We start from the raw sequence: 24,149 nt of genomic DNA, 5'->3' as shown, positions 1-24,149 counted from the left end.
GTGGGCAAGGAAGTACAAAACATGAATTGTGAACTGCATCACCATTTAACACTTTCCACATCTTCCTTTTCCTATTTTGCCTATCTTACACATTTTTGTAGAAATATTCATAAAATAAAAATTCAATATAAATTCATATACATTAGAAGTAGCATTTTAGTAAGTGGGACATATTTGTCCACCTAGTTGCAGTCCTGATGGCTTATGTGAAGAAATTACATTGCCAAACAAGTATATTTATTTTACCCTTACCATAGACACTATTTGAATAATTAAAAAGCTAATTGTTTCTGAAAATCTGTTTTACCATATAACATGAGTGCTTTGATACGTTTGTAGATAAGGCCATTGTGTAAGGTCCAGCCCAAGCCCCTAATGCATGCAGCTCATTGTCACATACCAGGAATTAGCTATGCAGGTGTGACAAGCGATGATGACATGTTCCCAATCAAGTGGTTATGCCTCAGAAAAGTTGACGAGTCGGGCACATCTTTGGAGTAATTATCCAACTCACTGTTGTGACCAAGAAACTAAAAACTAAAAATCAGACTTGGTGGATGGATCGAGTGAAGTGATAAGATCAAGGACGAGAAGTATACATGATCAGGCTCTCCACCACTATCCTTATTTTAGATTCATTTAGTAATTAGCAAATGAAGGAAGCAGAGTGCTGTGTTTTACTGATATAAATGGACATTTTAGATTACAATTATATGCTTACTTGGGATATGAGAGCTCTGAAAGAATGCTTACACTTATCATTTTCTGGACAGTGTCACTTGTAGATTCTTTATTTTTATTGTTACATATTATAAAATAACAAAATATGAAGACTTCCAATTTGTATGTTTTTATTGACCAAGTTTGTATTCGCTTACATATAATATATACCATGTCCCAATTCCCATCAACATTTCATTCCAATCACTTTATAATGGGGTAGAAATAAAATGCTGTCAATATTTCTACATACTTTTATATTTTAAAAAATCTTACCATCCACTGTGTTCTCAAGCATGTGTCCTGCACAGCTTACTCCCTAAACTAAATGCCAGTTTTAACATTTAAGTAAAATTCAAGATCTAAGAATATAAATGCTATAAGCATTCTGTAAGATTCATAAAAAATTTTTCTGTGTGCAGCCACTGCAGACGTTTTCATTTTCATATTGTCAAAAATTTAGAAATGCAAGGTTAAAATATTTACTGTCATCATCAGTAAAATATAGAACTGAAAGTTTAAACTCAGCTGAAAACATGACGATTTCTACATCTAGCCCAACACCAATACACACTTTCCTAAAACCATTGTTTGAGATTACCAATCATGAGAATCGTCGGTCAAGTCAAAGAAGTCCTTATATATAGTAACATTGACATGCCTACTACCAGGGTATTTAAATGTTAATCCCAATTTAAGTACAAATAGACTGAAAAAAAAAAAACCAACAAAACTTATTAAGGATGCATAACCCACACTTACCCCATGTAAGCAAATAACATTGTCTATACATTATTTTATGTTACAATTTACAAACAAGATAACAAACTCAAAACTATGACAGTTCTTTCAGAATTTGAAGAACTTTCCAGAATTTTTCCAGAATTTGAACTATACTGTTTACCTAGTGATCATATTGTAAAACAATGCTTATTCAAGAAGTTATAACTTCTTGGTCAGTTACAACTACTCGCTGTCCACTGTACGTGACATAAGTGCAAATGACATAAGTGCAATTATATTTCGGCTGTGCCTTGATATAATTACACTCCTGTATGTCCCATACACTGGACAACTCATAAGTAGTACACAATATACCCAGTACTTAATGCATTATTCATAACATCATTAAGGTTGACTTTGTATCACATCATTAATTTGATAATTGCCATACATCCCAAGCTGAGAAGGTTGTAAACCAGACCATATAGCCCTGCTATTTTATCATACTTTGGGCCCTGTCAAAATGTGGGAACATGCATAATTTTAGAACAATTTCAATTTCTGAACTAAACGGACAGTTAGCTTGGTATCACCAAGGAATAAGTCCAATCTACTGCCTTGACACCTTTAAATTTGTGTGCTGCTCAATAATGATAACAAATAATAAACATATGAATTCTGACTGAAGGAAATTAATACTTAGACTTTTTGTGAATTCACAGTAGAATTTGAAGCAATCCTTTTGGCTTTCATTCTTTGGTTCAAGTATATCTTTAAGAAAATGGCACCAAAAACTATGAGCACTCCTGTGATTCCAAGAGGGCTCACTGCATGGTGGTATATTATACAGGACAGCAATATGGCTAAGCCTTGCCTCACTGTCATTATTATGGTGAAGGTCACTGGTCCAAAATTACTTATGGTATAAAAAATAAACAGTTGTCCTGTTGCTGAACACAGGGATAAAAGAAGCACATGGAATGCAAAAAGAGAATGTCTTAACATAAAGCTAACAGATTCTACAAATCCTCCTTGTTCAAAAAGAGAAGTACATGTCAATAAACAAGAAAAGAGATTCACTCCAGCCATCATTTGAATTGGGTTCATCTTGTAAGCACTGAATAGCTCCCCCTGCCAGTTGGATGTGAAACTGTCAAATGCCATGTAGCCTACCATGAGAATAATCCCAGATGAAGTTGTCACTGAACTATGTGCTTTATCAGATTCTTCATCACGTGACAACAGAAACATGCTCACTCCTACAGAGATTAATGCAGCAGTAATGTACTCATAGTACTGGTATGTTTTCTTTGAAACAATTTTACCCATAAGCATCACAGGAATAATCTTGGAGGCTTTCCCCAGGACTTGGGTAGGGAAGCTTACATACTTGAGAGCTTCGTATTGGAACCAGCTACTCATGATGTTGGAGAAAGAACTATAAGAATATTTGTACAGTGGAGCAGTGTGTCTTGGTGATGAAGTCAGCAAAAGAGTCACACATGCCACACACAGAGCTAAAATTCTATTCATAAAGACGAGAAACTGAGAATTCTTGAATTTTTCACCTGGGTCATCTTTGCTGCTCCCATAAGCATGTTTCATGATTCTTTCCTGTAGGATACCCCAGGTAAGGTACGACGCCTGCAGACCCACAGCAAGAAAAGTCAATAGTAAACAATTTTGTTGGAATGTTCTTTCTTTTACTGGGGGTGGCGCTGCTTTAATAGAGCCCTCTTCTATGCTAGGCTTTTCTGACTCCAACCCAAACACGCAAATGCGTATACACTTTGGGATCAAACCATAACCTGAAAAAAAATAAAATTTTGTCATTCGTTGATTACGATAAAGATATTTGTAAAGTGAATGCACTCACATTATGTGTTCTCATGTGTTTTTTAGTGATTTCCACAGCTGGTATCTGAACAAATAACTTGGCAAAAACGTGGCATTTCACTCTAATACCAGTAGTTTAATCAACCCTAAACACTTAAAAGGGATCCTAAAAGGTAATCAAATTACTGACACAATGCCTTCACCTCTAAAATTTGCAAAAAAAAAGAAAAAAAAATGTCAGTAAATACAATTGTTTTTGAAGTAAAATATCAAAACAAAAGCAAACAACCAATAAATTTGAAAGTTTGTCAAGTTTTCCCAGTAAGGGACACTTGTAGCTACATATTTACATATTCCACCTTTCTTTTTTTTTTCAGTTTAAAAGCTTGTTATGTTACTTTAAGTGTTATTCTACTATGATAAGGCAACAAACAATACATCTACACCCATACCGAGCACTAAAATGTTCAAAACTATCAGCACCTTGGGTGAAAACAGGGTTTATTTCCACCTAGTGAAACAAAAAAAAAAAAAAAAACAAACTTAACCTGGCATTTTAAAAGGGGAAAAACTCACCCATTTTCTCATTGTAGTTGTTATTGTGAAGATATCTGATGAGCAGTCCAGCAGGGACGAAGACTGAGGCATATCCCAGTAAGTTGAGGAAGAGACGTACCAGCCAGATGTCCTGGAGCTCTGCCACCCAGGACTTCTCATCTGTGGTTGTGCCATGGATGTAGGAAGGCACATACACCAGGAACAGGACCAGCACGAGCGCCAGCATGGTGCTGAAAATAAAAACACTGCACCTTAGTTCAAGATATATCTTAATTCCTTCCTTATTCTCTTTTCATTCAAGCACTTGATTATACTACTGTTTCATTGGCATAGCAGTACTCAGACCAACGTCTGTCTGCTCTATGCTAAACTTCCCTCTGGATTTGTATCAAGAATTCTTTCCTGTACTAGTGCAGATCAGACAACCACAGATTAACATTTCCCACACTTCTTTCAAGTGTTATTTCACTAATGCAAAACACTTGGAAACCTTGCAAGATAATATCTCTGTAGTGTACATCCAGTGCACAGTATGGGATTGGTCTCAAGAGAAGTCTTTCACCTGAACATTAACAACAGCTGATACAACAGGCCTTTGTATAAGCCATACATGTTTAATGTGAACTGAACAATGTTTCCTTGTGTTTGCATATTAATAAGGAATTTTACAGGTAATTAAATTACTAAACTTCAAAACTAGTGCACTTTACAATGACTATGACCCAATAAGTTTGTACAATATAAAGTTTATATGCATGTTCAAATAGGTCCATCAGATCATTTGATGAGCCTATCACTAGTAATTAAATGCAGGGTTCTTGCACTGTCGGTATCCCTTACACAAAGTCAACCTTACATCAGCATCGTCTGATGTCTACTCAGCTGCAGCCATTTGGTGTCTTTTCAGCCTTCTATAATCACAACTGTGAACAGCTATAGTTGATATTAAGTAACCTTCTTTCAACAGAACTTTTATGTACATTGTAGTTTGTTTTCTAAACAACACCTGTCACACTTAAAAATTTGCTGAAGTATTTAGTTATCAAAAAGAAAACATAAATCTTTTTCTTTATCTGTTGTGTAGCACAAAATGCGGAAAAAACCTTTTGTTAGACCTTTCCATAAATATAATAAATTCCTAATCACCACTTTTTCATTGTCCAAAACAGGCCCCTCATTTCATTTTTTTTTTTTTTTTTTTTTTTGTATATATTTCTATTCACTGCAATGTATATCTGCCAAGCGTTCAAGACTTCTAAAATAGTAAGAAGAAAGGGTAGTTCTTCTCAATCTGCTTAAAAAACTTAATTCAGATCATAGCTCAAAAAAAATTCCATTGAAAAAAATATATAAACAACACATATTTTAGTCACGAATAAGATTACTTCTAATATTATGCTTTCGGCAGACACATCAACCTTACCTGCAGGCTACAGGTTCTATGTGGTATTTCATGTTTAACTGCCTTTAAAATCTTTATAGTGTGCAACGTGGCAGATACAGCTACACACATCAGTGCTTTTGTGGCACATCAGTAAAATATTTATTCTGAAAATCGCATATTTGCGTTCAACTCTCTTTCACTAAACAGTAATTACTTTACAGGGGGTTTTAAAAGTTGATTATCTCTTGGAGCAGAGAATGAGATACTGCCAATCAAGTCAACAGATCCTTTTTGTAATTGTATACATATTTATTTTCATGGCCTCATCGTTTAGTCAATGAAAACTCAAGACTGTTCAATGCAAATATTAAAAATTACTCAGAAACATTAACTAGTACTCAATGGCACTTTGAAACAAATCCTCAAAATGAGAGTTGTTTTCCATATTAACTTAATCTTGACCATAACAGCCTACCTTTTTATCATGTCTATGAGTTTCTGTCGCTCCCTGTACTTCAATATACTAGCCTCTGAATACGTCATACTGACTTCTTAATTATTACAAAGTATAAATAAACCAGAACACTTGATTTCTCAAATAAATCCCAGCTGTCACAGACCTAAAGCAAAGCTGGACACGTAGCAATGATGCTACTGCCACATTTATTACCACTTTGCCTGACCTTTGCATATACAGGTTCTCTTAGTGTGCTATACATTAAAATAATGTCTCCTAAGAGTCCTTACTCACCCTGTCTGTTAACTCTCACTCTGTCAGGCTTACTAGTATTATATTCTTAATCACACCTGTTGTCTTAGAGGCAAAATACACAGGTATCTGGGACATAATGATTACAAGGAATAAATCATGATACTGCCTGCAGCATTTCTGCCAATATCATATTGCATTATATACATATTATACAGACTATTGCATATACAGTATTGTATTGTATTATTAATATCTACCATCTTACTATTAAGTAATAGGCATATAGCATTAAACTGAAACAACCTCTCATTTCTGAAGTAAATAGGTGCATAAAATATTTCATATTCAAATGGAAAAACCTTTAACCTAAAAACACAACATACATCAGGGGCGGATCCAAAGATATATTCTGACGGTCTTCCAAATTTTCTTTGTTGATCCATCCTTAACTTTTGACCGTCTTCCGACAGAAAAAATTAAATACCCGTCAATATAAACTTGAAAATCTGACCGTCTTCCAGAAGACCCAGAAGACGGCCTGAATCCGCCCCTGTACATCTTAAATAAAATTTTTCTGACATTATAAAAAAGAAATTTGAATATTATTATGAGGATCATCCAAGGTTTTTTGATATGAAACTGTCAATACTGCTTGATGTTTTTAGCAATTAAAAAAACTGAGAATCCATGCGATGTAGCGTTCACTATTTATCAATAATGGAGAAACCCTATGAACAGGGGGTTTTCATAGAAAGCAACACAAAATGGTGAATGCATATTGTGCAATAGACTGATTCTACAAAACATCAGAGAAAAGCACAACCAGAAAGATACCCAATGGTAAATGCTTTTATTTGTTACCATACTGCACTTGCTAGGGGGTTCCATTGGGTATTTTGTTAACCTGTGAAAGCTACTCTCCATTTCCCAAGAAGGCGTGAAACACACATCATTTAACATTATCTGTATAGAACTATGTACCCGTAACTCTTCGTCATTTGTGAAATGAAGTCATTAATATACTCTGTGACAGTGATTTTCAACTGCTATTTCCTGTATTTTCAATGAGATATTAAGTGAGTTTTCAGACATGCTGAAACTGTTGGTCCGATCAGTCATGACCGGGAAAATTTGTCTGGACCTGTAAAAAATTGAACTTGTTCGGTCCAAAGGACCGACAAGAGTTTTAAGAGCAGCAATTTTGAATTTACAGTCATCATTCGACATACTTCACTAATAAAATTATATAAAACCCAAAGTGTTTTTCCCTTCCATTTCAAACCTATCACATTCACAAACAAAGTAAGCTACCCTAATCATATCGGTAGTATCTGTATCAAACAAATAGGGTGATTTTCGGTCCGACAAAAATCCATTCGGCAAAATCTATTACTGCCGGTCCAAATGTCTGGCCATTCTGAAAAGTTTTCAGCATGTCTGAGTTTTTTACAGTAATTTGTGAATTGATCTTATTTCCCCGAACTGTGATACTATCCCCCCCCCCCCCCCAATGGGACCCTCTTGCTAGTCTGCCTTAATTTCTGTACTCTCTCCTCCAGATCCAGGGAAATCGTGCTTGACTTTGGGCTATCTTGTTTGATCTCCATTTAACTTTTATCTTTTAATAAAGTTAACCAAAAAAGAAAGAAATTAACAGTGACAATAATTTAAATTCAACAACATTAACCTTATTAACTTTCCCCTTCAAAGTTATATATACAGAGAGAATGGATTCCCAGTAATGTATATAAACCACTTCTATTAGTTTCTTATACAACTTAAATTAAGTTGACATGCCAAGTGTTAAACCTCATTCTGCCATACTATAGCTTTAAAACTGCAACTTCAAATTTCTGGTCGGATTTTTTCTCTGATTATCTGTCCCTCCAATTCATAAAAGTCCCATAACTGACGCATTGCCTAACAATCACTCTCACTCCAGTGTATGGATGTAGATTCGGGTGAAGTTAATTATTCAAATGAGACTGCTGCAGGAAATATATAGCACAGAAAGAAAGCAGAAATATTAATTTTTTGGGGAAGTATGAAATAATGTCCTTTAATTGGTATTCTCTAATAGGCCATTCACACTAGCACTTTCGACCGCGGTCAAGGCCGAAGTGGGCACAAGTGGGCAATTAATCAACTGATCTCGTTCGCAAGAAATGCTCCCACATATTTGAGTACTATGAGTAGCAGCAAAAGAGTATCATGGTCTGAGGATGCCGTCAAGGGCCTCCTCGCCATATGGTTGGAGAGTGAGGTACAATGTAAATTAGCAGGAACCACCAAGAATAAAATGGTCTGTTAACTTTCTAATGTGAATGGCCTATAAGTTATACTACTGAAACTATATGTTGGCATTTTTAAACATAACATACAGTTGAGACTAAGGCTTCATTCACATCCAATGTCTATTTTCTAAATTCTATTTTCTATTCGCAGTATGTCTTATGATCATGGTCTGTGCCCTCAATGTCCTGCGGCGTAATTACTAGCAGCGCGAGCCAGTTACTATAAGTTACTATAAGTAACTGGCTCGCGCTGCCAGTAATTACGCGGCGGGATATTCAGGGCACAGACCGTGATCATAAGATAGCGCGAATAGAAAAAAGATTTTTAGAAAATAGACATTCCATGTGAACGAAGCCTTATTTGAAAGACCATTTATACCTAGCATATTTCTCCCCCAGTGATGACACTTTGACACAAACAAGGTAATGTTAGCATAAGCCACTAAAACAACAACTGAACACTTTTTTTCATTTTTATTTTTTCTAATCTGAAAAATTATCGAAATTGTCTATTAGTGTAAAACAGCTTATATTTATCATATTATAAAGGGATGGGGGGAAATAAACAGCATCCTAAGATGGCAAGGTCCCAAATATCATGTCCCCCCCCCCCCCCCCCCCCCCCCCCATCAAAAAAAAAAAAGTGTCATCAGTAAAGATTATTTTGGACTTCTGCAAGTAAATAATACTATTTAATTGCATAATGTTCCCCTTAGGCAATAGTCAATACAACAATGTGTTGCCTTTGTAATTCACAATGTATTGTAGTAAGACAGCAGTTGTGAGCCTAATGGGTGCAAATCACAGATCGCAGGGAGGGGGGCGCTCATCACCCTGCACCCCCCCCCCCCCTTTCCCCACTGATATGTAAATATGGAATTCCTTACTACTCACCATATTTCAACCCACTTCATCTTTTTTTTATTAAAATCACAATATATTATCCTGTTCACATAATAAAGCGTCGCTCAGGTCGGTGGCTAGTTTGTTTACCGCCATGTGCCACATAATTTATGTGCAACAGCGGAAGTAGTTACCAAGAGAAAATAAGCCTTTCAGGATCTTTTATTTTTGGTCTTAAATGTTCATAAAGTCATTATTTTAAAGTCATTGTTTGGTGAGAAGAATAATATCTTGCGTTAAAATTCTACTGGACATTTCCACCGATAACGTCACATAAATATTTATCGAAGATTCCTCATTCAGATTCCTGCGCTTTCCATATATATTACCCATAACGCTACATTCCGGAAGTGGCCATCTTTAGCAGTGCATGTGTGTTTTCATTGTATTCTCTAACCGTAGACAATGTCACGAGGAAGCAGCGCAGGCTTTGATCGTCACATCACAATATTTTCACCAGAAGGACGTTTATATCAAGTTGGTAAGAAGAAATATTAAAGTCACCTTTATTCAGCGTGGTGGAAATAAGTCAAATGTCATCTATCAAATTTTGCTTGTCACTGTCTTGACTACATAAAATTTCTATTAAAATATAGAAATAACAAATTGTTACAGTACAGAACATGCATAATGCAGAATTTGTTATATTGTTATATTGCACTAACGCATGCATTGGATCCAGTATAGTCACATCTGTGTCGTTGTCAGTTGTTTAAAAAGGGGCAAGTTTCATCTGTTAGCACTCCTATTGACGATTTTGATATCTCTACTGTGCTAAACATGAAAGCAAAGGCCTTAAAATGTGTAAAATGACTAGATTTCAAACCAGCCGCAGCTCAAATTTTTATCTTACCTCTCATCATCTCAACCTGCACACTCCTGTAAAGCCATCCAGCTTTTCCCAACAACAGAGCTGTGAGTAAGGTAATATCTATCCATCCATGTTTACCAGTTAAGTGGTCATGAAATTAAGCACCCTGAAAAATAATCCAATAGCAGACTTTGGAATCTGAACCTATACAGACATCAAATCATCTTCAAACCAAGATTGCCCGGTATGACTATAATGAGCAGTACAGCGCAACACAGAGCATTACACTAGAAAAAAATTAATAAAACAAGTGGAATTGCAGGTAAACACAGAAAAGGGAATGACTGTTACCTGTGTTCATTTGCGATTGGACTCATTTTTTCCAGTGTAGGGCCATTCTACCCTCTACCAGGGCGAGTGATAGATTTTTTTACTGATATTCACAGATATGTCTCTAGCTAGATAGATAGTCATTTACAGCTGAACTCACCCTGTTGAGGAATCTCAAGGCTGATTACATGGCTGATAATCGTTTGCATAACTGCTCAGGCACTGCCACTTAGCACTGCCACTTGACCATCTGTCTAGCTAGAGACATATCTGTGAATATCTGCAAAAAATCTATCACTCACCCTGGCAGAGGGTAGGGCCATTCCATGGTATTTTTTTTGCTGTTACGGAAGGACATTTGACACTTCAAATGAAAATATTTTCAAAAGTAAAAAAGTTACAAGGTCCATTTTTTTGTATGTTTATTCTTCTATATGTAAGTTATAATTAGGCAAAAAATTAGGTTTAAAAAAATTATAGTTACGAAAAAATTATAATAAATAGTTAGCGTCTCAGAAGGATGTGAAATGCACTGTGTTGCCCTGTATTGCAATTTATGGTCATACCCCAAGATTGTCTTCTATTAACAGCCCATGCTACATCTTCCTGCTCATCCTTTGTACATTGTACGAGATTTCGAAATGAAATCAACAAATAAAGCATTTGTTGTAAAAAGGGAATTCAATCGCTATCAGCTACCTCTTTGAAACGGGACATGTCATAACTCAGAATTCAGATAAAATGGGTTTTATAAAATAAGGAACCAGGTCATTGGGATGATATTTTTGTATTGACTTCAGCATCCTAATATTTTTAGCAGAAGTAGTTGTTTTTGCAATCAAGCATGTTTCCACCTCCTTCATTTAACCATGTGCTGATATTAGCTTAGAATGATGTCAGAGACAAATTTTAGTTGTACTTTATGTAACTGAGAGCCATTGCACAATATGAAGTATTTAAGTGAAAGTTTTTGTGCTTCTTTTCCTTTTAGAGTATGCTTTCAAAGCTATCAACCAAGGTGGCCTGACATCAGTTTCTGTTCGCGGCAAGGATAGTGCTGTTGTTGTGACCCAGAAGAAAGTACCAGTACGTAGTTGCAATTGTTTAATTTTTTTATTTGAATATTTAAGATTAAAGAATAAAGACTATGCTTGTTCTTCTGATGAACAAATTGATCTGATTATTAGATGTATGTGTCTCAAATAAAGGAAGTACAGACAAATGTTTGTAAATTAATGTGCCATGCATAAGTTTCAACAGTATAAAATACCTGTTGCAGTAATTATCTGCTGCTACTGTATATTGGTATTGTGCAATCTGCATTTCAGGATAAACTTTTAGATGCAAGCACAGTGACACATTTGTACCAGCTCACAGAGAACATTGGCTGTGTGATGACAGGAATGGTTGGTAAGTAAATTGTGTCTGGTGTGACAGTATTGTGTCCCAGCTTACAGAGAAAAGTGTCAGCTTGACTAACATGGTTGTCATGTAAATTGTGTTAGGTGTGACAGCAGTATGTGGCAGCTCACAGTGAACATTGATTGATGGACATGGTTGAAAAGTTAAATGTGCAGTATGCGACAAAGATGTATGTGAGCTTATAAGAAGAGATAGTCATCTTAATGACAGACATGGTTTGTAATTAAGGTGTGTCACATGGGTTAATCCAAATGCACGGAATAAATATGATGGCAGGCAGAATGTCTTACAGACAACTTAAACAAATTATAGGGAATAATTAAGAATTTAAAGTGCAAGGATGCACATTATATGAACAAATAGAGTAAATTAGCTATTACAATGAACAAGAATATTGCTGAAAAATGAAATGAGGACAACAAAACAAGGTGGATAAACCATTGCTTTTTCTGTTGCTAACCATTATGCATACTTTTGTCTTTGTATTGAAACCCAGCCCTTGCGTTGTACATCATGGAAGACAAAATAATGTGATGTGTATTGTCTTTTTTTTTTTTAGCTGATAGTAGATCTCAAGTACAAAGAGCAAGGTATGAAGCAGCTAACTGGAGGTATAAATATGGCTATGAAATCCCAGTAGATATGCTTTGTAAGAGGATAGCAGATATCAACCAAGTTTACACCCAGAGTGCAGGAGTACGTCCTTTAGGTTGCAGTAAGTATTTGGTTTTATAATTATAGTAACTGGGTCATTCTCTTTGCTCACATGCACAAATTGCTTAATAACTGGGGATCTGTTTTACCATCATTTTTATCCTAAACCTGCTAAATGAATAGATTGCAATATATTATTTCCAAATATATGTATATGTATATTAAATAGAAGTATTCAGATACTGGTGTGACACAAAGAACAGCAAATCATTTTTTTTCTTTCCATTTTACAAAAAGAAAGTAAATTAGCTGACTCGGGGATTTTCATATACAGACACTGTATTACTTTAGATTAATGGTCAGGTGTGGTTTTGTTTGCTCTAAGTCCAGTTTTTTAAGTTCTGCAAGATTGGATTATTTGTATGATATTTATCATGTATTTGGTGATGATAGACCCATAAGTGCTATACTAGATTTTAATTTTATTCCAGTTATTTTTCTTTTTGATAAATGAAACTTTTCTTGCTTGTAGCAATGATTCTCATTGGATATGATGATGAAAATGGGCCTCAGATATACAAGACAGACCCAGCTGGTTACTACTGTGGCTACAAGGCCACTGCAGCTGGGGCTAAACAATTGGAGGCCAACAGCTTTCTAGAAAAGAAGATAAAAAAGAAACAAGACTTTGATTTTAATGAGACTGTAGAGGTAAGATCAAAACAGCACTATAATAATAACATTATTTTAGATACATTCTGTGCATAATGTTTAGAATTATTAAAAACATTTACAATAAACAAAATGGCACTGACAATAAAAAGAATACTTTAAACAATTAAGCAGCTATACTACACTGTAGGTAAAGGAATGTTGTTATGAAATAGTTACACATTACAAAAAAAAACATCTGAACCTTTGTCATGATAGAAATGTAATGCATAAAAAGAGTGAAGAGTAAAAGCCACTGCTCATTTTGACTTCTCAAGTATTGTCTTACAAATATTTATAAGAATGTGATGTACATTTACATATCCATATATCATGTATATGAAGCTGAATTTGTTTGCATAATGATTTGATTTCATTTATTTCAGATGGCAATCACCTGTCTTTCTACAATATTGTCAATTGACTTCAAGCCCTCTGAAATTGAAGTGGGTGTGGTTGATGTAGAACACCCCAAATTTAGGTAAGTTTTGAAAAAAAAAATTATTCTGGTATCATTGAGTGTAGTCTTGATTAAGTATTTTCCCTATTGAGTCTTTTCAAAATGAATTTTAAAAAGTATTTTGATTAAAAAAATCTGTTTGTCTTTTCAGTATTTGTGAGTTAATTTATTTGTTCGTGATTTCAGAGTTTTGACAGAGGAAGAGATAGATAGACATCTGGTGAGAATAGCAGAGAAAGACTAAGTGAAACCATAGCGAGAAATACATTGACTAAAACCTAGATGGTTTGAAAAAATTGACTGTCCTGTGATGAAGCAGTTTTTTTCCTTATTCTATGACAGTGTCCTTTTAGTGGACCATCATTGAAAATACTGAGCCATGCTTATAGATTTAGAACCAAGATGGAACCACTTTTTGTCAGTCTCTTTTCTACTGAAAACTTGATGTAAAACATGGAAGTTTTATAGTTCATAATTAATTGAGTGACCAATTATAATACTGCAAGAGGCAGATGTCCCTTGCTTTAAGTTTCCTTGAACTTTTGTTGTGTCTGCCATTAGTGAATAAATATCATATCAATCTTCTCAGTTTCATTGATGATGTTGCTATCAAAATAAATTAGTTTGAGTTGATTTTTGACAAACATTTTTGGAGGGGGGGGGGAGGGGCATATATTTTTCATACATACAGTATAATTGACCACTTAACATGATCAAAATTGTAAGATTGATAATGCTTGTATAATTATCTTTCATATCCTCCCAAATATATCAAAAAAGATTTATGATATGTCTGTCAATAAATATTAATCATTTCTATATTAAGGTATCTACTTTATCGAGAATATTGCAAAATGGGATGTTATTTATTTTAACATCTATATTTTGAATTTTTTCCCATAGATACTTCCCTTATTAAAAGTCATTTGGATTTCTGATTTTTTGAAAAAAAAATTGTTTTCCAGAAAATTTCCAAAAGCCAAAAAAGAAAAAAATATTTTATCATAATTGTTGAGGTTAGGTATTATACGATGAAGTAATTTATATTAACAATCCAAAACATTCACTTTTGAAATATATTTACTCTAGGATATATCTCCTCTCTAAAGTGATTAAGATAGTGAACTGGAAATATTTTTAGATGATTTCATTGACATATTTTAGAAGCTGATTGTTGCTATTTACATAAACGTAAGCTAGCCATGGTAATTCCCATGTACTCCGATCAAGTCTGATAATATGGATTACTGGAACACCTGGGTAATTACTTTCTGATTTGTTATTCATGATGCCTGATTTATGCATTGATTATCCCACTTCATATCTTTGATATTGGGATCTCATTATCTGACTTGGTGACCTTCACAACACGTCTTGGCAACTAATGAGAAAATTTGATTCTCTCTCATGTGAAACTCCAAGATCCAGTATCCAAGGGCCACAACAGAACATTTACATTGTGGCATATTGTGTTTTATCTGTAAATTATCAACAATATTTTGTCGGAAGGCTCAAATTTGATTCCTTTTAATGTTGATATGCTCTAATAAATCTTGCTCGAATGATTTTGACTAAAGGTACTATTTGGTTTGGCAATGCTTTATAATGGGGTGTAAAGCCTGCTATTGAGTTTTATTGACATTTCTAGCTCGCACCTGAGTGGCTGATGTGATTGGTCATAATGAGCTCTTTTTGTGTACACAACAGAGTGTATTCAGCGTCTGACATTGGCCCGTTCATTTAGTTATTCAGACTTAAGGGTCTTAATGTGAGATAGGTGTCTAGATCAACAGGGGAGCACTAGCACGCCACAGTCCGCTTAACAACAAGCTGTGTTTGGCTGCCTACTCATTTCTACTTGACCATCCGGAGGAAAACCACTGGGCACAGATTTATTCTGTACTCACCTCTGAAACCAGAAATCTTAGTTTTTTTCTTGCTTGGCATCCATAAGTGATTGCTAGACATAAACTAGACTGAGATTGAGGTTTGGAAAAGTTTTCTGTAACATACAGAATGCCAAGTAGTCGGCCTTTCACCTCCTTTGAGCCAGGCATGTATGACAGGTAAGAAGTCTTATCACTTGTTATAATTTTTTATTTTTGTAAATTGTTGGAAACTGGATTTATTCTTATTTTCTTTTATTTACAGGATCAGACTGTAGTTGTTTGTGTTGTTTTACTATAACTTTTTTGTCATCTTGGAAGGCTACAATGTTTTGTGGGATATAAAAAACCTTGATAGAAGGTTAATGGTGTTTCAGGTTGTCAAAGGTGATCTTTCTGTAAGAATTCTTTAAATTTCAAAGACGGCACAAACGTAAAGAAATTGGTCTTTCCAGTGCTTATAATGTGTTATTTTAAAGAAAAGATCACTTAACTTGTCAACCTTCCTCCATGTTTTGATGAGAAAAATGACAGGAGTAGCTACAGATTAAAAAGGTAGAAGTTGTAGTTAACTTAAGAGGGCTCATCTGAAAATTGTAAGACTTTCTCCCACAAAACTACTGTATCACATCCATGTATTTTTTGTCACTAAGACATTTGTGTGGAATCCAAAAGATAAACATTTTTGAAATTATGAATAAACATTTTCTATTTTTGTTAACTGTTCAAATAAAAACTTTCCCAACTAACATTTAAGGCATTAAATAACATAGCATTGAAGAATGCTCTGTTATCTTAGCTATCAAAATAATAAAATAATGCAGCATTATTGATAATATTTCCTTTGGATCTTTATGATAAACACTTTATCTTTTTGTCACCATTTTGTGTAAAAACAGATTTGATGTGACAGGAGTAGAGTTCAGAGTTATTGGTCAGAATTGTGTACGTAGCACTGACATAATCTAGGGCTCCTGACAGTGCTGTAATGTTGTACATTTCAACAAACTTTGCTCTGTGTTTACTTCATAAATATGAACTATTATAACCTTTGATTTAAAGCAACTTTCTCGTGTTGTGAGTGCATCGCGCTCCGCCATATGAACCCTGGTCCACTTGTACCTGACGTGAATGCTTTGCCACAGGTGCAGTGGGGAGGTGTTGTTTGGATTAGAAATTATAAAGAAAGACTTAATTTGAGGCTGTGTTAAGGGTCATTTTCTGATCAACAAACTTAAAAACAACTAATTCAAGAAGCGAACTTCACCAAACACCTGCTGCTTAGGAACAGCGTTATTTAGTATCAAAGCCATTTAGTTGTCATTTATATTGCTTCATTGAAAAATGAAATTTGCAAAAAGGGATATTGACTTTTCAATATTGATTGTTGAAAAAAAAAAGCTCTTTACAGAATTTGTTTAAATGTTCTTTGTATTTACCTAATTTTTTATTGCAGTAAATTTATTTTATGTTTAAGAATATTAAATTGCCATTTATTTAGGAGGGCAATTAAATCAGAGATTTGTGACCATTTGGAGTTCCTGGAAGTTGTACATTATTGAAGATCATTAATTCTTCTCTTTTCAAGTTTGTACAATAAAAAATTGCACTACAGATTTTTAGTAGAGCACAGTTAGAGTAGTGCTGAGTTCCGTTTAAGGGGAAAATGCTACATTGGCAATCAAGTTTTAAGAAACAACATTTCAGTCCATGGGGTAAAGAATTTTAATCGATTGTCGGGCATTCAGAGTGTCTGACATCTGTTTTATGTGATTTCTTTACTGACAGTCTTTATCTTTCTTTATGAATATTATCAGTGAATATTATTAAAATGTGAAAATTGCTTAAACCCCAAGCTCAAACATTATCAAGTCGATCTGCACTTTAAAATGTATACATGGTACATATGAACAAGCCAAAAGAAAACATCTGTATCCTAGCTACTCTCTGAGGCAAAATTGAGACAATTGGCCAGCAGTTGTTTATTCTGCCTTACATTTTTATGAGTGTTTAACTTAGCACAATGCTGAGTGAACTAACACAAGATTTAAATTGAGTCCACCCAAAAATTTTCACACAATCTGTAGACCAAGGCTTTTGAAACTTATAATTATGACTTATGCAGTCATTTTTTCATATAGATGCTACTTTAGTAATATTAATTTATTTTTGTTGGTATGACTTTAGGAGCTGGAATCCAGTTGTTACCAGTTCAGAGTATGCCAGTCACTATAACTCGGTGAGTATTAATATTGATTGATCAGTAGAAGAGCAAAACATTTAACAGGGCTACTTAGTTTGAGTAAATAGCTTGCCTTGGACTCCCCCCCCCCCCCCCCCAAAAAAAAAAAATAATAATAATAATAGTAAAAAAAGAAATAAATGAATTATAATGATAATGATGGTGATGAAAACTCACTGACAGATAATCACCAAGTTTGCAATCGGCCAAATGAAAAAGTGTGGCTTACAGGTTATCAAATTAATGGAACCAAGTTGTATATGTGGTGTGGAATTGAAGAGAACTATTGATTTTGGAAAGGAAGTGTGACACGTTTCAATAATTTAGACAATTTCCTTTGTTCAACGTATTTCTTCTCTTGTCATTTGTTGTTCTAAAAGTCAATATTTTGCCATTGTATATAACAATTCAAAGTCATTAAAATAACTTCATTCTTCAAGCACATTGCGTAAGTCACATGTACTAAGACATTAAAATTGTTGAAATTTTAATAATAGTTATGACCCACTTTGATTAATTGGTTTGATATAAACTGTATATCAGGGCCGTAGACCAGCCAGTACAAGAATTCCAGATTTCTTCCCCAACATCCATGGAGATCCACACTTAAATTCATATGACACAAGCTATGGAAACAGTTACAGCAAACAGTTGACTGCATTAAGCCAGAGAGAGGCGTTCACAGGACCCCCAAGGTACATCATGATAAACCTCCTAAAGTGGATGATTATGAATCAGAGAATACATCAAGTTGGGCAGCTTTTTGGTTTTTAACATTACATGTTGTCAACAGTCCTTACATAAAATTTAGCTTCTACTCATAAGACAGATTTCCAGTTTTTTTCTTACATCTGCATTAAAAATATTTCCTTTTTTTCATTTTAATAAAAACATATTTTTTCCTTTGCACACCTTTTCAAATCTATAGTCACATGATTGAATAGAAGTTTGCATTATACTTAGCAGCAGCACTACATGACAGCATATTGTATATTAAAAATGTCTGTTTCCAGGTTTCGTTATGGCCGAGCTGGAGGTCCATGGAGGCATATTAAAGAAACTACAGGTTATGGAGGGAACCACATTATGTTTGTTGATGGTCAGTACATGTGAACAGTTACCAAGGTGTATTTTTTAAACATAAATTGGTTTTCTTTATCCTTGTGGTGAATGGTATGAAAATTATGCAGTAGTTTATATTGATATCTTGTTCAGCAGATATCAGAAATTCTCTTGTCATTTTCTATAAAACCTTAATAGCTAAATTTAAAATGTAATTAAGAATTTAATTTGATTAAATAATTTCATAATGAAAATTTGTTTACCTTTGTTTTCTGCAGGAGTTGTTAAGCAGAAAGATGCCAGTAGAAATCCTCCATTTGGGTGGGAGTTGTCTTACCCTGACACTATGGACAGCCATTACTACACCCTCAGAGCTATGACAGCACCTGGTACTAGAAAAGCAAACATACTGAACACATCTTTTAATCAAAGAGCAAAGAAAGGTTACAAGTACTGGTATGAGGAGAAGAAACCCACAAATCCGCGTAAGTATTTTTATTTTGTATTTTGTTTGTGCTTTACACATTTGAGTCACCTTACTCAATACGTATTTCACATGCTTAAACATTATGCTTAACTGGAAAGTATCATCTCTATTTGAAAGAATTTGGTATAATAATAATTTTAGAGAAATATCCTTTTCACCTGAAAAGCCTTAATTAGATATGGGAATTAACTGAATTAAGGATTAGAGAGAGCATTTGCCATAGCAACTGGAAAAATCCATTTTTCTGTATTTCTTGCATCCAGTACTAAGTCTTTATGGTGAAGGCAAATTTTTTGGAGAATATATAGGAAGTAATATTAAAAGGTCCAGTCCATTTGGTTGATGTTTGAATGTCTCACCAAAAGCATTTGGGATCAGTACCTGCTGGCTATTACAGTTAAATTCGCTCACAAAATAACTCCTGTAGCAATCACACAATATTTTGGATTAATTAACACAAGAAAATATTATTTGGATTTCTAGCCTATTATATGAAGTATTTGCTCTGACAGGCACTAATTTATTTATAGAAAAGAAGAATAACATAGAAAACATGAAATATTAATGTTAAAATTTTCAGTCTGCATGGTGTTCAATGTTTGAATCATAGACAAGTTTAGTAAAAAAAAAAAGCATTCCATGCATTGAAGTGTTGAGTTAATCTTCATGTAGTTGATTTCTGGAGATAGATTGAATTGATTAACTTTGATTTTCAGCAAATGATGGTCACTATCCCATGGGAATGGCAGAATCTGCATTGTCTTTCTCTAGACATTTCTGACAGCATGGAGTAGCATTAGTAGTCTAAATGGTATACTGAGTAATGTGTTTGTTACAAGGAGAACTGTCATGTGCCGTACACACTTGTATGTCAGATTTGGTATTTGTTATACATTTGGCAATCTATTTGGTTTTCATTCATGAAAATAATAATAACAATTAAAATATGAAAATGCTGCTGTTATCTTTAAATTTAAAGATTCAGTCTGCAACCTGCGATCCCAAGACTTAGTTAACATGACTTTTGAAATATTCACTTTACAAATTTACAAGATAATTATGTTGGAAACTGAAATAAGCTACCATGCAGACACAAGTGTGTATTTGCAAATCACAGATTTGTTCCCAGGAATTTTTATATATTAACCAATGCACTTGTTTCAGCTCTGCACTTAAGCTGCTCTAATCATGATGCTTTCCTCACACATATATCAGACATAGGTTTAGTGTACAAGACATCACCTTGGAACTTACAGACACTGTGCAGTTGAATAGAAACAAATACATACTCATACAGTAGGATCTAACAGCAGCAGCTATAAGCAGCAGTCACCACTCATTTATCTCTTTACTCTTTTTATTAATTAGGCAGTTAAAATTTTAAATGCATAAGAATTGTTCAGTTGTGTTTCAGTTTAGATTTCAGCATCTATTCAAGGTGTTGGAAATTGCTTTTATAAACTGTTTCCCGTATATGAATATAGGAGGCATGATATAAACCACTTGAATTAATCTTATCCATATTTTTACTGCCTTTCTTCAGGACGACAGACATGTTTCACATTTTAGGTAAAGCATTTAACAAAACTATCGGTTGTCCTGTTTCACTGGTTGGCTTTTTAAGTTCATAATGCTTGTTACTGGTTAATTGAAAAAAATGTCAATTGCATGGGTGATGTCACTGAGGTGTTTTATTGTTTTGTTTTTTATTTGAAAATTGATGAATGTAGTGGAGTATAAGCGTGCCTTTAAATAACATGATTTGATTAAGTCAGAGGAAGTAATTTTTTCAAAATAAAGCATGTTTTGTCAATGATAAGATTTATGTGAATCAAATAAAGGATAATTATATTAAATCATCTATACATTAGTCCATGAGAAATTAAAGCATAACTGAAATTTTAGGTGGTACATGGAACCTTATATGGATCAGACTGATTAACAGATGGTGATCTAGATTTTAAGAAATGATTAAATAACAAGTTTGAACGTAATTTTTGGATTAAATAAAATAAGAGGGTTGACAGTAAACATTAAAGTACAAATATGGAAAATGTAATCAGTATCTGATTCAACTGTGTTTGGTGCAAATAGATCCCTACCTTAATTTAATTTAAGTAAACACAAGCAATGCAGGTAATCATCGTCATTTTATAATAACCACCAGTATGGCATTATGGTAGTTCACTGGTTGGAATGAAAAATTGATGATTTTGTCATCATTAATGTTTGATTTGACTTCCATTAAGAAGACCTGATAGTTATTCCAAAATTTATTAACAATTAATAAAAATGAAAAACAACTAATCTTACCTCTAGTAGTGTTTTCTTTGAAAATCAGTGCTTTATAGCAAAGTTATTTCAGTCTGCTTTCTTCATGCATGTGAAAATGTGTTGACTTTTGCATTGAATTGACTGAGTGATGAACTTCTTGGCTCATTCATTTTGGCTGAATATATTTGGTGTTGATGAGTTATAATATTCCTTTTTTTTATTTTACAGTTGAGTTGCGCTCTCTAAATTCTATTCATGGACGTCAGTTGGCAAAAGGCAGTGCATTTTAGAGGACTGACTGAAGAGCTGAAGACCAATTTTGGACACTTACAACTGGCCTAGTGCATGAGCATGGACATTTAAAAATACAAGTGAATTATTATCATTATTCATTGGTCAAGAAATTAAATCAATCAAAAATTGTCTTTTAAATGGTTTGCAGCCATTGAAAAAGATACTATGACAATCTAAATAGATTAACTTTTTTTTTTGTAAAAGATTTATCAAAAAAATATCCAAACTTTCTATGTATTGTGAGTAACTGTATTTTAATTATATGCAGCATAATTCTGAAATGTAGATATTTTTTGGGTGTAGGTGTCACTGGTTGTTTACAGCCTTTGACAGTGGTTATACTGGTAGAATCACACATACATGTATTAGGTAGAAAAAGAGAATGATAAGATTCTTGGAATCTGTGTGTCTTTCCAAACAATCTTTTTCAATATTTAAATTGCTCAACTGGGAGACAAACTTCCTGAAGGCACACCATATTGCTCAAGTTGTATTATTCACTTTTTCAAACAATTATCTGCCATATGCAATGTTTATGTAACATACATTTTCTATTAATGGCACTTCTGTGTCAATTTCCTTGTATTTTTTATATATATCATGAATTGTAATGAAGGAATTTATTTCCTTGTTAACTTTGCTTTTAAATCACAAGCTTGATGTAACTGCAGTCATTCTGAGACTTAATTATGTGTACAGTAATGTATTAATCTTTATTTGAAATATTGATATTTTTCCCATTAAAAAGATCAATTCATTATATATATATATATATATATATATATATATATATATATATATATATATATATATAAAGAATCCATCGCTTTAAAAAATACAGTATCTGTAAAATTCAATTTTCTCCATTGAAAAAATATGTCAATACTGTCTCTCTTGGCAGACTAGTCTGGCAAGAGATTTTTCACGAGAATAAACACTAAACATATTTACTACAATTTTTTGCATTTGACTGCTTCATAACTGTTTCATTATTATTCTACTCATTACTTTTCTGGAGATAAAAGATTTTAGATTAGAAATTTAAATGCCATTATTTGGTTCTGGGAATTAGAATGACAAAGAACTTTCAGACACTGACAGAAAAGACTGGTTGCTCAGAAGTATGTGTATATATGTGTTGGATTTTCCCTCCAAATCAAATTCTCCCTGAAAAAGAAGCAATTTTATCTGACTCACAAATCATTGCTCAAACTGTTCCAGCCTACCCTTGGATTTGATGTTTTTATACAATTTCTAATAGTAAATTACTGACTTTAAAAGGTATGAATTGAAAAGTTTATTAGCTAACTTAAAGTTTGCAGAATTTGTAGACATAAAACAGGTACAGTATACCATCAACTTTATTACCAGTAAATGTACATGTTGGCAGACTGCTATGCATGTTAACCTCATTCGAGACAGATAATTAATCTCATCTTCTAAAATCCCTGGGTCTGAATAATTAAAGCATTTAATCAAGCAAGCAAATAACCAAGCAGATTATCAACTTTGTGATGTGGGCATGTTCTTTGCACATTTTATTGTGTTCTGAAAACTAATTAGACAACAATATTTGTAGAAAAAACTTCATTACCAATTGAAGTATTTGTAGAGGTAATTTTGCTGGAGGCTGGATGTATTTATGAAGAATGCGGGGCATAGGCAGTCTTTAAGATGCTTAAAGTAAAGAACTGTAATGTTTTTTATTTCACAGAAGTCCAAAAGACATCCAACATATGTCCCAAAAAAGTTGATAAATATTTAACAAACAAATGTCGAGACCATATTACTCTCAATTCTTGAACACTCCTTACTTCAGATGCAAACAGAATTTTAAAGACAAAATAAGTAGTAATTTTGTTTTACCAAAGCACCTTATCTTTAATAACACCTAGTTTATAAGAAGTGGCCTGGTTCAATCTTGAAAAAATTGAAGAAATGTTACTAAGTCAACTTAATGCTGATCAGAAACATCATCTAAACATCAAGACAAAATATAAAACCAACAGGCAGAATTACTGCAGTGAAGATAGGTAAAGGTAATTCTGCCTGTTGGTTTTATATTTTGAAATGTAGTCTATGAGATGTCAATTAACACCTTTTTCTATGTTGCTGAAAATGTTCATGCTTCATTCTTGATAAACAAGAACTTTGACTGGGTTCCCATAGATTTAGATTTCCTTGGGGGTTCACGCTAAATTGCTGTCAGGTTCCAAGAGCACACAAAAGTTAATTACCCCCTTACAGCTTTTAGTAGGCGGGACAGACATTTAAGCCGGTCAGGCTGACAACTATCTAGTGAGACTCCCCACGGGGATAGATTGATCTAAAAATCTATGGGAATGCACTCCATGTCAACCAAACTGATGGAGCCCATATTCACAAA

General features: G+C 33.8%; 4 protein-coding genes across 7 annotated transcripts in view; 3 read left to right on the top strand and 1 right to left on the bottom strand.

The window, feature by feature from the left end:
* Window positions 1-836, top strand: part of LOC106178562 (uncharacterized) — a 34,303-nt gene extending 33,467 nt beyond the window's left edge. For both annotated transcript variants that reach the window (XM_087004917.1, XM_087004918.1), the window contains exon 7: window positions 340-836. In XM_087004917.1, coding sequence (XP_086861043.1) covers window positions 340-501 — 162 coding nt within the window. In that variant the 3' untranslated portion in view covers window positions 502-836. The remainder of the gene's footprint in view (window positions 1-339) is intronic.
* LOC106178584 (adenosine 3'-phospho 5'-phosphosulfate transporter 1) lies at window positions 835-9,322 on the bottom strand. Its single transcript, XM_013561822.2, has 3 exons — window positions 9,122-9,322; window positions 3,856-4,067; window positions 835-3,251 (listed from the first exon to the last, which is right to left on the bottom strand). Exons 1-3 carry the CDS (start codon window positions 9,139-9,141, stop codon window positions 2,143-2,145), a joined length of 1,341 nt encoding a protein of 446 aa, XP_013417276.1. The 5' UTR covers window positions 9,142-9,322; the 3' UTR covers window positions 835-2,142.
* Window positions 9,323-9,418: 96 nt separating this feature from the next.
* Window positions 9,419-14,106, top strand: LOC106178585 (proteasome subunit alpha type-6). The gene is made up of 7 exons (XM_013561824.2): window positions 9,419-9,611; window positions 11,263-11,357; window positions 11,600-11,681; window positions 12,253-12,408; window positions 12,880-13,058; window positions 13,445-13,539; window positions 13,705-14,106. The coding sequence occupies exons 1-7, from the start codon at window positions 9,536-9,538 to the stop codon at window positions 13,760-13,762; spliced, it is 741 nt and encodes a 246-aa protein (XP_013417278.1). The 5' UTR covers window positions 9,419-9,535; the 3' UTR covers window positions 13,763-14,106.
* Window positions 14,107-15,218: 1,112 nt separating this feature from the next.
* On the top strand, window positions 15,219-22,719 carry LOC106178561 (uncharacterized). 3 transcript variants are annotated; one of them, XM_087004923.1, is made up of 7 exons: window positions 15,219-15,584; window positions 17,592-17,643; window positions 18,190-18,341; window positions 18,660-18,745; window positions 18,987-19,193; window positions 20,739-20,764; window positions 21,698-22,719. In XM_087004923.1, the coding sequence occupies exons 1-6, from the start codon at window positions 15,535-15,537 to the stop codon at window positions 20,762-20,764; spliced, it is 573 nt and encodes a 190-aa protein (XP_086861049.1). In that variant the 5' UTR covers window positions 15,219-15,534; the 3' UTR covers window positions 21,698-22,719. The 3 variants fall into 3 exon arrangements, with proteins under 3 accessions (XP_086861049.1, XP_023932651.1, XP_013417232.1); XM_013561778.3 differs by lacking the exon at window positions 20,739-20,764 and adding an exon at window positions 19,912-20,006 and having other exon boundaries at window positions 15,228-15,584; XM_024076883.2 differs by lacking the exon at window positions 20,739-20,764.
* Window positions 22,720-24,149: the final 1,430 nt, after the last annotated feature.

Source organism: Lingula anatina, chromosome 2 (assembly GCF_051362555.1).
Source record: "Lingula anatina isolate TDL-2025a chromosome 2, LinAna3.0, whole genome shotgun sequence".
Classification (NCBI taxonomy): Eukaryota; Metazoa; Brachiopoda; class Lingulata; order Lingulida; family Lingulidae; genus Lingula; species Lingula anatina.
The sequence above is the reverse complement of the archived record's forward strand: the minus strand, read 5'-3'. Positions and strand labels throughout refer to the sequence as shown.